Here is a 15,371-nt window from a genome sequence, read left to right on the forward strand (position 1 = left end):
GTATGCACTGACATTTTAAGTGAACATGCTGTGAAATTAGGGCAAAAGTTGAAAAGGATTATAAGTATTTTTCTAACCTTGTAAATTACATCAAAATCATGCTTATTGGTATTTAAAAATACTGTAGATTGAATATTTTTATTTGACTGGGCTTCTTACACATCAATAACTAGTAGTATTAAACTGATTTCACTTTCCTTTCATAGTTCAGGTCTAGAATTTATGCTTATGCTACTGAAACTTTATTCTGGGGTGATTTTTTTCCTAATATATGAAGTAGAGTTCAGTGGCTTAACACTTTTACCTGTCTTTTGGTTTTGCCTCTTAGTTGCATAATTGTTTTTTACAGAATTAAAACTTGAATGACAGGTTTCTTTAATCTAAATTGAATTCTAAGTTATCACCTTCCATATAGTATCTTTATATTTGGCAAACAATATTAACGTATGTTGTAAAAATAAATAGTGGTATATTTTCTCTGCAAAGGAATGTTCACAATGCTACGAGGATCATATTTTTGAAATTACATGGTTTTTAAAATGTCTTTTTCTCCACACAGAATGAAGATGTTCGACCTCACATCAGAGACAGATTTCGCTTGCATGATTTGCTGCCCCCAGATTAAGTACAAAGACTTGTCAAATCACTGAAGGGGGAGAGAATGCAGGACCCTTTTGGACTAAGACAAAAACATTGCCATTACTGTTGAAATTTTGCATTTTTGTACCCCGTCTTGCTTTTCTTATCTTTGGTGCCCAATAATAATCAAGGGTTACAGAAAGAGACTTTATCTCAGATTGAATACATACAGTAGGTAGGCTAAAACAGAAGAGTCTTTAGAACTAGTGCAACTCCAGTGAAATTTTTTTATGTACAGGACATCTGCAGTTTATAAAGAATTCTGTTTCTGCCACCAGCAGTTTGACCTGTAGTCACACAGGATTTTATGATAATAACAGAGATGAAAATGGACTTTTATTTTCTCTCTGTTTGGTGCTCTAAGTGGGTTTGTAGCCACTTTTCTGTTACTTTAAGATTCTCATTTCAACAGGAATGGCCAGTAAAAGTTGTTTTATTTTTTCCTGTTAAGGTTTATAACCTTTTTACATTTTTGACCTGTATTAGATTAGATTTTCATTATGCATTCCTTTTAGTTGAGGCGCTTCATAGTTTTCTGGAAATAGTTGATTTTTAGTTTTTTATTATACATTTGAATGGCCGTTTTCCTGCTTTGTCTGCCTGCATATTGTATATTTGTTTAAAAATATTCTCTACTTTTAGTCCATGTAAGTTTCATTTAGAAAGACATGCATTTATATTTTGTTTCTGTAATATTCTACTGTAGGTGAAATCTTTAAAAAAAAAAATCAAAGGACTGGGTAGATAAGAATATATGAATGACTAATATTCAAAAGATTTAAACCATTGTGATGGCATGTGTTCCCAAATGGTAATATCTTGCAATGGCACACAGATTTAATGGATAAAGGTATACCTCAGACTTCACTGTGCTCACCAATCTTTGAGGAGAATGAGTTTGGTCACCTGTTGGGCTTGATTTGGTTACTGCTGCCTTTGGTTTTCTCCAGGAATGAAGTATTCAGCACAGTGACTCAGTATTTTTAGTTATTTTGCATGGGCTGGTAGTACCTCTGTTATGCTCTTGGTTACAATCAATTTAAAACTCTGTGTAACAGTCTTGGTACCTTACAGTAGCTATGCATAATCCTGTGGCACAGTAAACTCCCAAGCCACCAATGCAGTTAATATGCTCTCATAGTGGTTTTCTATGCTATATGAAAATAGTCTTCAAGCCTTGGTTCTCTAATGCAGCTACCACAAGAGGTTGATATTTTTATAGTGGCGTGTAATCTCCTTTTCGGGAGGCTTTTTATGGAAGGTAGAATTTGTAAAAGTTAGTATGCTTTGCCTCTCGACTGCATTAACATGCCACAGGCTCAGACTGTTTTTGTGTAAAGGATGTCAAAGAACGGCACTTTTTCTAAAGAGAAGTTTGATATTTTGTATGCTTGTTAAGAAAGTACAGTATTGGAAATTAAAGGTGGACAACTGATAATTGAGGAGTATGTCACTTAATTTTTTATGTATATTACCTGTTTACTTGTACAACTTATTGTACAAATTACATGCAGCTTCATTTTCAAATGAATCCTTAAAATAAGGAAATCTTTTTAGGAAAACATTTAATTTTTGTATTTTTGATTTTAAAGGCATGAGTTATGTCAATTTTCAGTGTATTAATGAAGATTTTAACTTTTCATCAGGTTGAGTGTTTTCTTACTATATTATCTGTTGTGTATGTAGTTAGCATATTGTGTCACTGAACTGTTTAAAAAAATCTAGCATGTAGAGCAAGCCTGTTTTGTGGAAAATCCTTATTCATTAAAAAAATAATCATGGCAGATTTTCTGCAAAAAAAAAAAAAAAAGCAAAAGCAATTGCAATTCAGAATACTGGTTTTTTTTATTATTATTATTTGTTTTGGTTGTTTTTGTTTTAATTTAAAGAAAGGTATTTTGCTTGCAGGAAAAAATTCTCCAGATTCATTTTAATGAGAATCTTTGAAATGTATTTATCTTTAGGGCATCTGGGCATCTTTATGCTGTTTGTCTCCTGTCTTTCTTGAAATAAAATGTACATACGTTACCTTTACATACGCTCTTGCTCAAAATTGTGAACCTAGTTACATTTCTCCTTGCTCCCTTTTTTGCTCAAACCGTAAAATCCAAAACCTATACAAGATCTAAGCTTTCAGCATGCATTATAATTGCTGAAAGCTTTTCTGATTAAGTAAACACAGTCTCAAAGGGCTTTCCCATAACTCAAAGGGAAATGTAAGCACCTGTAGTGTTGTGCCTTGGGCACTTTAAATAAACACCAACTTTTAATCATCTTTTATTAATGGTAAAGCTGTTTTCAGTCCTATGCTAGGAGAGTTCTTTAAGTCAGCCACCAAGGAATCTAGCATAACAAGAAATAAAGACAAATTTCATATGGACTGAGAAAATTTCTTGAGAACAATTTAGTTTTCTTCATTACTTGATTTGGGTCATTTTAAATTTGCTAAGAGAATTATCCAGTTTCCTTCCACTTTAGTATGTTTTACCTTCTCATTATCCCTTTTCTTTGACTCTTGGTAAATGTTATCTTAAACACTTCCATTTAGTTAAGTGGAGGTGTATATTTTGTGAATTGAGATGTGCCCAACCCCTTCAATTCACACAGGAAACATGAACTCTTTAAAAACTGACTGTAGGAGATGCAGGAGAGATGGATACATGATAAGACACAGCAAAAGTGACCTATATACACATTACATATCTGAAGTACATATTATAATTGTGGTATTTCCAGTGATAAATGTCTGGCTTTTAAGACATTCTTTTAAATATTTGTATTGTTGTTAGGATGTTTAAATCAGTTGTGTTTTTAAATTCTGTGTAATATATGTAGCCCTAATCAGATTTATATCATCATATTTCTCTTTGAGTCTTAAAAGAGTTGATAACAATTTGAAACCATAATTGTTTTATATTAGCTAGTATGTATATTTATTTACCCAATGGCTTTATCTTGTTTCCCAAAATTGGGAGGGGGGTTGTTGAAAGCATTGTAACTTCTATAAATGGCTATTTTCTTGTACCTGTCAGTGAAAATGGATGTGTACATTGTTTTTTTATATTTCTCTGGTTTTTCTGGTTTGTTTGGTTGTTGTTGGTTTTTTTTGTTTTTGTTTTTGTTTTTAGTGTTAAACATAGAATGGTTTTAAAAAAGTTACCTTTGGCCAATGACTTCTTCAGCTAGATATTACTTTCATTCAACCTTCTAAAGAAGTTTGTTTTGTTTTGTTCAGTCAACTTGCCTGAAAACAGAGACTTCATCTCATCAAAGAAGAAAGCATTTCATTATTCCTACAAATCTTTACAACGAGCACAGAATTCTTCATAAGGACCAGATCTCTTCCACTTCTTGTGTCAATCACATAAAGCTGAAATGTAAAGGACACTGAAGCCTTCATTTAATTGTACTAACATAATGGTGTTATATACCACATCATTAGCTAGTTAAGGTTTTCTGAACTGACTTCTCTTTGTCTTCCTAGGTATTTATTTGTTATCTCTTTTAATCTTGTGTATCTAAATTAACTTAGTTATAGTTACCCACTGAATAACTATGCCAAGCAACTAGGAAAGAATGTTTATTTTATTTCCCCTTATAGGGGAAGAGTGGACTGGGAACAAAAATGTATGGGCCAAAAGGCCTTAGGTTGTCATTCATTCACTTTCTTATTCCTCTCATGAGCTATATTTGAGTATAGTATTTTTTCAGTGCTGATATGCTTGATTATGTCATTACTTTTCATATCTTCCCAAGGTGAAAAGCCTGCTAGGAACCTGTATAAAAACACATTTAAAAATTTCAGATTAAGAACCACAAAACTCAGTATCTTATATTTAAATGCCACTTAAATTATTATTGGAATCCAACTCTCACTCACTAGGATACATTTTTATAAAATGTTTCTCTGTATCTTGAATTGAAATTACTTGCCCAGAGGCAAGAGTTCAGAGATATAATGTGTTTTGAGAAATTTTTTAAAAGGGGATGAGAGCAGCAAGTTTATACTTAGTTACTTTTTGGTTTTTATATTAGTTAGTATTTTTAAATACATCAGGCTTCCCAAACCTGACTGTTAGAGTTACTCTGAAGACCTTAAAAAATAGATTCCTGAGGCCTAGCCCCTGCAGAATTGTCTCAATGGACCTAGAGTGGGGCCTCAGAGTTCTGTGTTTTTTTAAAAGCTCTCCAAGTGATTCTAATAGCCAGCTTTGGGAAATCACTGTTTTAAATAATGTGACAGTGGTTTGAGAGTAGGCAACTAATACCAGGCATCTCTCTGTGGTAGGTTTGTGGGGTTTTGGTTTTTGGTTTTTTGTTTTTTAACTGGGACCAGATTTCACAGAACTTATTCAAGATACATGGAGGAATAATAAAGAAGATTGAGGCTACTGCTCATTATCATTCTTGTCTCATACTTTTTAAGAGTTTGCATTTCTAGCACTTGGAATAGTTGATCATATATACAGCTGAAGGACATCCCTGAATGAGACCATTATATATATTAACTGTAAAATATTTCACTATTTTTTTATTTTATAAATCTTTGTAGAAATAAGCAATGAAATACTACTTTCATCTTTTGAAATGGGATTTTTCAAGGCAGTGTCCTTTTGGCATTAAGGTAGGGGGGAGTTAATATTCTCTCTGCCTTTTTCCATGTGAATCAATATAAAAGTCATGGATATTTAAAAATCTCAGTTTAATTTCTACATATTTACTATGCAGTATAGCCGTGAACAAGTAATGTAGACTTAGTTTTCTCATCTTCAAATGCCCTGATCACCCTACCTCACAGGGTTGTTGTGGGGATAAATAAAACTTTTATGGAAGCACTTTTCTTTGATGATATTTTATCAGCCATTACAAAGAGTATCTAACAGCTTATATTTGTATAATGCTTTTTTTGTTAACAGTTACATGATTTTTTTCACATTACTCTCCCCTTTGATATCTTCAGGACATACATGTAAGGAACACAGAGTAGGTTACAGACAAGAGAAATCATAATCTCTGGAACTAGCATGTGAGGAAGTGGAATAAAATCTGAATAAAGAGGCAAGTTCTGAAAAGGAGATATGATAGCAAAGAACCAGATTACGGTGAGCCAAAGATGAGGAATTTATACTTGATATAATGGGCAAAATAACATGAACCAACATAACTACAGAACAGCACTCTGGTTCCGCCACAATCTCTGTGGTGAGACTTTTTCTCCATCTTTATTGAGTAAAATTGACATTGTATAAGTTTAAGGTGTACAGTATGATGACTTGATACATATATTGTGGAATGTTCACCACAATAAAGTTAACACATCCTTCACCATTCTTGTTAGGGTGAGATGAGAACATTTAAGGTCTACTCTGATAGTAACTTTCAAGAATACATTTACTGTACTGTTAGTCACTATACTGTACATTAGGTCCCCAGAACATTAGATCCTCATCCAACTGGATGTCTCTCCTTTACCAGCATCTCTTCATTTTCCCCAGCCCCTGGCTGTGATGGGATATTTGGTAACTATTTTCCCTAAGCTCCAATAAAATTTAACACATACATACACATTTCAGAGTCACTGGAGTACCTCTGCTGCCTTTAAATATGAAATGACAGGACTTCAGGTGAATAGTTGACTTGGGAGTTTGGTTAATAAAAGGGTCATCCATTAACTTAATAGACAGTTTTCCGAGCCTCGATTTGTTCTCTGTGCAAAGGGTGCACCAACGTCTCTTTCAGAATTACAAAGATGAAACATCAAGACTTTATAAACCGTAAGGGAATAAACAAATAACTACCACAATGGAAATGTTAAACCAGCTAGTTCTCTTGAGGATATGCAGGATGTACATATGCATGGTGGGGAGATGTCTGAAGCTGGAAGGGGCAGTGGAAAATCAAGGTATTGTAATACTACATGTCCTTGTTTTTTTAAGGGAAAACATGGGCAATAGGGTACATTCAAATGACAGGAAGTAATAATAGGTCACCTATATTAACATGTTAGATGAAAATACGCTGAGTGTTAAGGAAAAAGTGGGTGATGAGGAAACATTACTGAATGGCTTGGCAGATCTGGTAAGTAGTTGGGATAGCAGGCTGATATAAATGATTTGCCATCTTGGATGAACCAAATGAACTAGACAGCTTTTAGTACCTAGACATAATGAGCCTTAAAGTTAGATTCAATATATGGCAATATTTGTTGAAAGTAACTATAAGTAGCCTTCCTAGTGAAGGCAAAAGGTTTTTTTTTTTTGTTGTTGTTTTTTTAATTATTTATGATAGACATAGAGAGGTAGAGACACAGGAAGAGGGAGAAGCAGGCCCATGCTGGGAGCCTAATGTGGGACTGACTGGGACTGGATCGCGCCCTGAGCAAAAGGCAGACGCTAAACCACTGAGCCACCCAGGAATCCCCGGCAAAAGGCATTTTAAAACACTGCTTTGGGATGCCTGGGTGATTAGAGGTTGGGCATCTGCCTTCGGCTCAGGACCCTGGGTAGTCCCAGGGTCCTGGGAGTCCCACATTGGGCTCCCTGCATGGAGCCTGCTTCTCCCTCTGCCTGTGTCTCTGCCTCTCTCTATGTGTGTCTCTCATGAATAAATAAATGAAATCTTAAAAAAAAAAAAAAAACTGCCTTAGTATGTCTTAGACACTATTTCAGGCTCTACGAGTGACAGGAGAAAGCAAACCTGACACTGCCCTAAGCTTATAGTCCAGTAGGGCAGACTGATAATTTTGGGAAAAGAGTCACGGAGGAGAAGAATGGCTTTGAGAATGCCAGTTACACAAGTCTGGAGGCAAGGCTTAGGTTGGCTGAAAAAGCATTGAGATCTGTAGAACATTCATTGAAAGAATGTAAAGCCAGGCATGGTTGTGGGGAGAGGAAGTAAAATCAAGCAAGAGAGTATATGATCAGATTTGTCTTGAAAAGATCACTTTGGGTGACAGAGTAGAACGGGTTGGTGGGAGGCCAGTTAAGAGTTACATAGAGGGTCACCTGGGTGCCTCAGTTGGTTACGCGTCTGCCTTCAACTCAGGTCATGATCCCAGGGTCCTAGGATAAAGTACCTTATCAGGCTCCCTGCTCAGTGGAGAGTCTGCTTTTCCCCTCCCCCCTGTGTGTGCTCTCTCTCAAATTAATAAATGAAATCTTTTTCTTTCTTTCTTTTTTTTTTTAATTTCTATTTTCTTTTTTTCCCCTTTTTTATTTATTTATGAGAGACAGAGAGGCAGGCTCCTCACGGGGAGCCCGATGTGGGACTAGATTCCAAGACCCCATGATCAGGCCCTGCTCCAAAAGAAGATGCTCAACCGCTTTGTTCAACCAACATTGATCAATTATTCTGATCATCTATAAAATAAGAATACTATTATGTGATTATAGGGTTCCCCTAGAGACTAAAGCGAACCATAGATTCATTTTAAGGACTGAATTTTCTAGCACATAATTCTAGACAATTGTTTCCCTGCTTCCTCATTTCAGAAAACATATGCATAACACTGTGAGTAAATTCCCAATTTCTGCTTCAAAAGTTTATCAGTGCTGCATACATACAGTCCATGTATTTTTCCATAGCATCCCCAACCCCCAAAACCCATTTTCAGTTGCATGTAGATTAATACCTTGAAGTTAATATCCTCAGAACCTGGGACAGTACTTGGTACTGGGTAGGCACTCAATAATTATTTGCTGAATAACTGAATGAGCTCACACTTCAAAGTCCAAACTTTTTATATGTACAGAAAACTGATTGATTCAATTCAACCCAGAGTTGATGAGATTCAGGGGAATTGGGTTCATACCAACTAAACTCACAACACACTAGTTTTTAAGCCAGATTTCAATTTCCTTCACTTATTGGCAGCAAGATTTCTCCCTATGAAACTAAATTAAAATCAGATGTCTGCTTGGTAAGGGTGGAGCAAGAGAGAGAGGCTACTGAAAATAAATCATAATGGCTAATATTAATTCAACAGGACACTTCACTTCTCTACTAGGTATCTGCCAAAAGGCTGTAGGTTAGTTTACCCTTGTTAGACTCAAATCTTATTCTTTGGTCTTACCTTCCCTATGCTTCACCTTCTTTCTGTTAACCCTTTTTTGTTCATTTTAAGATACATTGTCTTAGAACATCTTCAGGCAAGTTAATATAGATGACTACATTACTAATGATAGATGACAAATTATAACCATTATTGCAGAAATAGTCTTGCTTTCCTGAGAGTCCATCTTGAGGTTGTTGATTGCATATGGCCCCTTCTTAACCACTTATTTACTATTTCCTAGTTCAGGTTACTACTATATTGCTATGGGTTTACTAGTAATAAAGTGTCTTTAGGACCCAAATTAATTTTTAGAGCACCTTTCATGAGGAAAAAGAATGACCTGATGGGTAGGTTTTTATTGGTAAAGAAAACCCAGTTCTGTATAGAAATTTATTCATGCAGTCATTCAACAGTTACTAAGTGCCTCCTATGTGCCAAACACAGACTTAAATAGAGCAGAGCTTAGCCTCTAAAGATTTATTATCTACTAGGATGTATTTGTTAAATTTTTGCTAAGGCCAAGAATGAAATACACTGGAAAGATGCTGGAGTACCTCATGACATTTAAAGACGAGCTGGACAACTGGACCTCAAGGGTAGGTAGAAGAAAGTAAAGTGGACTGGAAAATCACCACTTCACCAGGAGTTTGTGGTCTTCCCTTCAGGGTGCTATCATCAGACACCAACTTCTAAAGCCCTGGGAAAGAGAATCTTTCTGTTATCACTATTTACAATTCACCTCAAAAATTAAGAGGCCTAAGATAACTTACAGAAGACGGAAAGCAAGACACACATCTAGGAGTTGGTGTGGCTCAGTTAGGCAAGTCTTACTTTCAGTCTTCTGCACTTGCATTCAAATATTTAGAATCATCTGAAGGTTCAACTAAGCTGGATGTCCAAGATGGCTTCTTCACTCTCATGTCTGGCTCCTTCCCTAGGCAGCCTCTTCATATGGTTAGCTTAGCTCCATATGGTGGCCTTAGAGTAGTAAGACTCCTTAAGTGGCTGTTGGCTTCCACCAGAATGAACATTCCAAAAGGCACAGGTGGAAGCTACAAGGATTGTTATGGCCTAGCATTTCCCCATCACTTCTGCCCTATTCTGGTTAAAAATGAATTATAGGGCTAGCCTAGACTCAAAGGGAGCCTGCATAACAGCTTGAATATTCTTCATTTAAGGGCCATCTCTGGAGACTACCCACAAAGAGAACTGACAGGTCCATTAGGTTACTTACATCCCACCCAGGGGCAGTTCTTAATTTTACATATTTTGAAGCATATACAATTTGGAGGGCTATCTTAAAGAGTGGAAGGGGTCCATGCAATGAAGGGCCCTGGAGCTAAAGCGTCATTAGCTTCACAGTTAATTTGCTTTTGACTTTCCCAAATCAACTATGGTAAGAAAGCAAACACAGCTTTTGGGAGCCCACCTGCTCTTGCATAATACAACAATTTCCATTAAAGGAGGAATCATTGTGAGCTTTCTCCACTCTTCACCAGAAGTATCCAGTGCTTAGTTCAATATAATTTGATTATTTGAATGACTTCCTAGGTCTCTTGACTTCCAAAAATGAATTTTCAAATATATTCCACAGTATTTTAAAATTAAATATTTTAAAAACAAAACAACAAAAAAACTGGTAGAACTGGAAGGATATATATTTTTTCTAACCTACTATCCTTTCTACACCTCTTTTCTCTGGCTGCTCCTTAAAAGTTGATGTCCTTCAAAGAGTCTTCTCATTCTATCTTATCATCAGATAGCCTCTAGTTTCACATGATTCCATCTACCACCATCAGATGACTCCTAATCCTCTATCTATAGTCCAGACCTCTCTGGTTCCAAATATGTACTAGACATTTCTATTCATATGTCCCGCAAGAATATCAAGGTCTTTGTGGCCAAAAGTTAATTTATCCTTATTCCTTATTATGATGAGAGGCACCATTCAGTCATTTTCAAAAGCATTTGTTGACCATTTACTATGTGCCAGGGACCGGGAATACAGTAATAACATGGACAAAGTCCCTGTACTCCAAACAAACATTAAATATGTAAACAAGGTCATTAGATATTATGATAAATGTTGTGATAAAAACAAGAGTGATAAGATAGAGTAAGTGGGGGAGGCCTCTAGCAGGAGGGAGATCAGGGTAGAACTTTCTGCAAAGGTAACATTTGATTTGAAAGAAGAAAAACCAACCAAGCCAAGAGGTGTGGAAAGAACACTTAGGCAGAACAGTAAGTACTAAGTCCAAAAATAGGAAAAGGCTTAGTGGCCTTAGAGGGCTAGTAGCAATGAAGTTACTGAGGAAAAATGACATAGGGGATTAATGGGAGGTAGGGTCAGACCATGCAGGACCTTGTATGCCACAGCAAGGAGTTGGGATTCTTTTTTTTTTTAATTTTATTATTTATTCATGAGAGAGAGAGAGAGAGAGTGGGAGGCAGAGACCTAAGCAGAGAGAGAGAAGCAGGCTCCATGCAGGGAGCCCAATGCAGGACTCGATCCCCGGACTCTAGGATCACACCCTGGGTTGAAGGCAGGAGCTAACCTGCAGAGCCACCCAGGAGTCCCAGGAGTTGGAATTTAAAAATAACAAGCAGGGCGGCCTGGGTGGCTCAGTGGTTTAGCGCTGCCTTCGGCCCAGGGCCTGATCCTGGAGACCTGGGATCGAGTCCCATGTCAGGCTCCCTGCATGGAGCCTGTTTCTCCTGCTTGTCTCTGCTTCTCTCTCTTTCTGTCTCTCATGAATAAATACATAAAAATCTTTTTAAATAAATAAATAAATAAATAAATAAATAAATAAATAATAAAAAGAACAAGCCACTAAATGGAACTGGAAGAAAGGGGTGTCACGATCTGATTTACATTTTTATTTTATTTTTTTTAGATTTTATTTATTCATGAGAGACACAGAGAGAGGCAGAAACATAGGCAGAGGGAGAAGCAGGCTCCTTGCAGGGAACCCAATGTGGGACTCAATCCTGGAATTCCAGGATCACACCCTGAGCCAAAGGCAGACAGTCAACCACTGAGCCACCCAGGCGTCTCTGATTTACATTTTTATTTTTAAAAAACATTTTATTTATTTATTCATGAGAGACACACAGAGAGAGGCAGAGAGACACAGGCAGAGGGAGAAGCAGGCTCCTTGCAGGGAGCCCGATGCGGGACTCGATTCCGGGACCCCAGGATCACGCCCTGGGCCGAAGGCAGGTACTAAACTGCTGAGCTACCTAGGGATCCCCCGATTTACATTTTTATTTTTATTTATTTTTATTTTTAAATTTTTATTTATTTATGATAGTCAGAGAGAGAAGGAGAGAGGCAGAGACATAGGCAGAGGGAGAAGCAGGCTCCATGCACCGGGAGCCCGACGTGGGCTTCGATCCCGGGTCTCCAGGATCGCGCCCTGGGCCAAAGGCAGGCGCCAAACCGCTGAGCCACCCAGGGATCCCTGATTTACATTTTTAAATCAGCAAACTGCCTGGTGTGTAGTGAATGGATTGTGGAGGGGAAAGTGAGGGGGAAAGCAAAAACAATTGGGAGGTCATCATAGAAGGGCCTGGAGAGGGACGCCTGGATGGCTCAGCAATTGAGCATCTGCCTCCGGCTCAGGGCGTGATCCTGGAGACCTGGGATTGAGTCCCACATTGGGCTCCCCGAAGGGAGCCTGCTTCTCCCTCTGCCTGTGTCTCTGCCTTTCTCTCTGTGTCTCGAATGAATGAATGAATGAATGAATGAATAGGAAGAGCCTAGAGAAAGCTTGGACAAAGGTAGCAGCAAGAGATGCAGGGGTAAATGGATTCAAGATTAATAGTGGAAGTGAATTACAGAATTGGTGACTTAATTTAGGATGTGAGAGGAAGCAAGGACAGCTCTCCGGTTTCTTATTTCAGCACCTAGAGACTAACACTCATGGTGCTTCACCACAATTTATTCAGTCTTCAAAAGTATTATCCTCTACCTCTGCCGTTCTCCACTCCCCCACTCCAATCAGTCACTGTATTAGTTGGGGTTACCCAGAGAAACAGAACCAATAGTATGTGTGTGGAGAGAGGGAGGTGGGGGAGAGAGAGAGATTTTAAGGAACTGATTCACAGATTGTAGAAACTGGCAATTCTGAAATCTGCAGAGCAGGCCAGCAGGCTGGAGACCCAGGCAAGAGCTGCTACTGCAGAGTCCAAAGTCCAAAGGCAGAATTCCTTTTTTCTCAGTGTGTTTTTTAAAGGCCTTCACCTGATTGAGTAAGACCCATCCATATTTTGGAAAATCTGCTTTACTGGAACTTTACTGATTTAAATGTTAATCACACACAAGTATATTCACAGCAACTAGTGTTTGACTAAAAACTGGTTATGATGGCTGAGCCAAGTTGACACATAAAATTAACCATCACAATCAATACAATTGTTTTGAGCCTTAAATATTGCTGATTAAGTCTTTCCTCTGTTACCATTGCCTTATTTTGGGCTTGTGTTCTCTTTTAATTAATTCATTGAATAGTTGCTTTATAGTATCAGATACTGTGCCAAATGCTGGAGATACAAATGTGAATAAAAGATAGATTGTGCCCTAGGGAGCTTGCATTCCAGTCTTTCTCTGCCTCTGCTTGCCTACTTTTTTTTTTTTTTTATTTATGATAGTCACACAGAGAGAGAGAGAGAGGCAGAGACACAGGCAGAGGGAGAAGCAGGCTCCATGCACCGGGAGCCCGACGTGGGATTCGATCCCAGGTCTCCAGGATCACGCCCTGGGCCAAAGGCAGGCGCCAAACCGCTGCGCCACCCAGGGATCCCTGCTTGCCTACTTTTAATCTACCTTTATAAATGGAGGACTGTATATCCTTGCCTCTCACACTTTAACCTGCAGAGTCATCTGGAGATCTTGTATAAGGGCAGATTCTGATTCAGTAGGTCTGGGATGGGGCCTGAGATTCCGCATTTTGAATGTTTCCCAAGTACTGCTATAGATCAAGAATAAACTATGAGTAACTGGGCTGTAGAAAATCTCTTAAAAGACCATGTTTATAAAAGGTGTTTTTTGTAGGGGTACCGGGTGGTTCAGTGGGAAGAGCCTGCGACTCCTAGTTTTGAGGTCCTGAGTGTTGAGCCCCACATCAGGTGTCGAGATTGCTTAAATAAATAAATAAGCTTGGGATCCCTCGGTGGCCAGCGGTTTGGCGCCTGCCTTTGGCCCAGGGCGTGATCCCGGAGACCCGGGATCGAATCCCATGTCGGGCTCCCGGTGCATGGAGCCTGCTTCTCCCTTTGCCTGTGTCTCTGCCTCTCTCTCTCTCTGTGACTATCATAAATAAATAAATAAAAATTAAAAAAATAAATAAACTTTAAAAAATTGTGTATTTGTAGACTTCCTGAAAGGATACGTAAGAAACAAGGAACGGCTGTTCCTAGAAAGAATCGAAAGGCTGGTTATTGTATATGCTCTTTTATAACTTGAATTTTATATCATGTAGGTATATTACACATTCAGACATAAATTAATTTAACAAAAGGAAAGCCAAAATATCTGGAACTGTTCCCCTCTTAATACCCTGCAGTGGAGCCCAGGGGCCCAAAGGGCAGAGAGCAGCCCAGCTGAAACCCTTTATTTTGATTAGTCTCCCTTTTCAGCTTATCTCCGACTGTGCCAGTCGGGTCGAGGACCGGAGCATTCCTTCCACCGGAAAGGTACTGAAACACATTTCACTCGGTCTTTCAAATTCCGGATTCCGTGGTAGTTGCCCCGGGAAGCCTTTCTTTCTTTTTTTTTTTTTTTTTTTTTTATGATAGTCACAGAGAGAAAGAGAGAGGCAGAGACATAGGCAGAGGGAGAAGCAGGCTCCGTGCACCGGGAGCCCGACGTGGGATTCGATCCCGGGTCTCCAGGATCGCGCCCTGGGCCAAAGGCAGGCGCCAAACCGCTGCGCCACCCAGGGATCCCCCGGGAAGCCTTTCAAGCATCCTCCCGCTACCCGTGCCGGGCAGCCGTTCAAGTTACCTTTTTACATTTAACCTCATAATGCTTTTGTTGTTGTTGTCGTTGCAGTCATCACACTGTGTCGAAATTTTGTTTACATGTCTGTCTTTGCTACTCGATCGTGCGCTCGTTGAGGACAAGGCTAGAGGTTAGGCCTGGCGCAGGCCAGGTTCCGAAATTACTCTGCCAAAGAATCGTGTGCTGGCTTCAAGGGGCTCCCAAGCAGGGACAATCCTCGAGTTCTGGGGCCCTCTTCGATCCCTTCGTGACTACCTAGAAGCAAACGTGCCCGGAGCTGAATTCGAGCACCCAGGCCGGGAAGGCGGCCCGGAGCGCGGCCCCGTGCACTCGCTCCTCCCCGGCGCCGGGCCGCGCTGGCTTCCAGAGACGTGCTCTCCGCCGGGGCGCGGTGCGGCGCCCGCTGCGAGGGTCGGGTCGCGGCCGCCGGCCCACCGCCCCCACGGGCGGGCGTGGCGTTCACCGGCCCGCGACCGAAAGGAACACGCGGAGGGGCTGGAGTTGGCAGGGGAGGACCCGCGAGGGCCGGCGAGGGCCGGCGGGGGCCAAGCGCCAGGCAAGGGGCCGCCCTCCTAATTCCTCGCACTGTTTCCTCCCCGGGGCCCGGCCGGGGGCACCGTCTCCGGGCCGCTTCCTCTCCTCCCGCGCCACTGCCTCCGACACCACCCTCTCCCCCTC

General features: G+C 39.7%; 1 protein-coding gene and 1 long non-coding RNA gene across 15 annotated transcripts in view; one reads left to right on the forward strand and one right to left on the reverse strand.

Moving 5' to 3' along the window:
* CTDSPL2 (CTD small phosphatase like 2) overlaps window positions 1-5,474 on the forward strand; it is an 88,905-nt gene extending 83,431 nt beyond the window's left edge. For all 12 annotated transcript variants that reach the window (XM_049104002.1, XM_025472953.3, XM_025472950.3 and 9 more), the window contains one exon: window positions 560-5,474. In XM_049104002.1, coding sequence (XP_048959959.1) covers window positions 560-625 — 66 coding nt within the window. In that variant the 3' untranslated portion in view covers window positions 626-5,474. The remainder of the gene's footprint in view (window positions 1-559) is intronic.
* The window catches only part of LOC112676016 (uncharacterized), a 109,018-nt gene that overhangs the window by 93,577 nt on the left and 70 nt on the right, over window positions 1-15,371 (reverse strand). Inside the window, exons 2-4 of one of the 3 annotated variants that reach the window (XR_004810974.2) lie at window positions 14,697-14,948; window positions 9,247-9,389; window positions 4,281-4,415 (exon numbers count right to left, since the gene is read on the reverse strand). This is a non-coding gene — a long non-coding RNA (uncharacterized LOC112676016). Of the gene's footprint in view, window positions 1-4,280; window positions 4,416-9,246; window positions 9,390-14,696; window positions 15,369-15,371 lie in introns of those variants that run through there. The other 2 variants (XR_004810973.2, XR_003146249.3) reach the window with 2 other exon arrangements.

Source organism: Canis lupus, chromosome 30 (assembly GCF_003254725.2).
Source record: "Canis lupus dingo isolate Sandy chromosome 30, ASM325472v2, whole genome shotgun sequence".
NCBI lineage: Eukaryota > Metazoa > Chordata > Mammalia > Carnivora > Canidae > Canis > Canis lupus.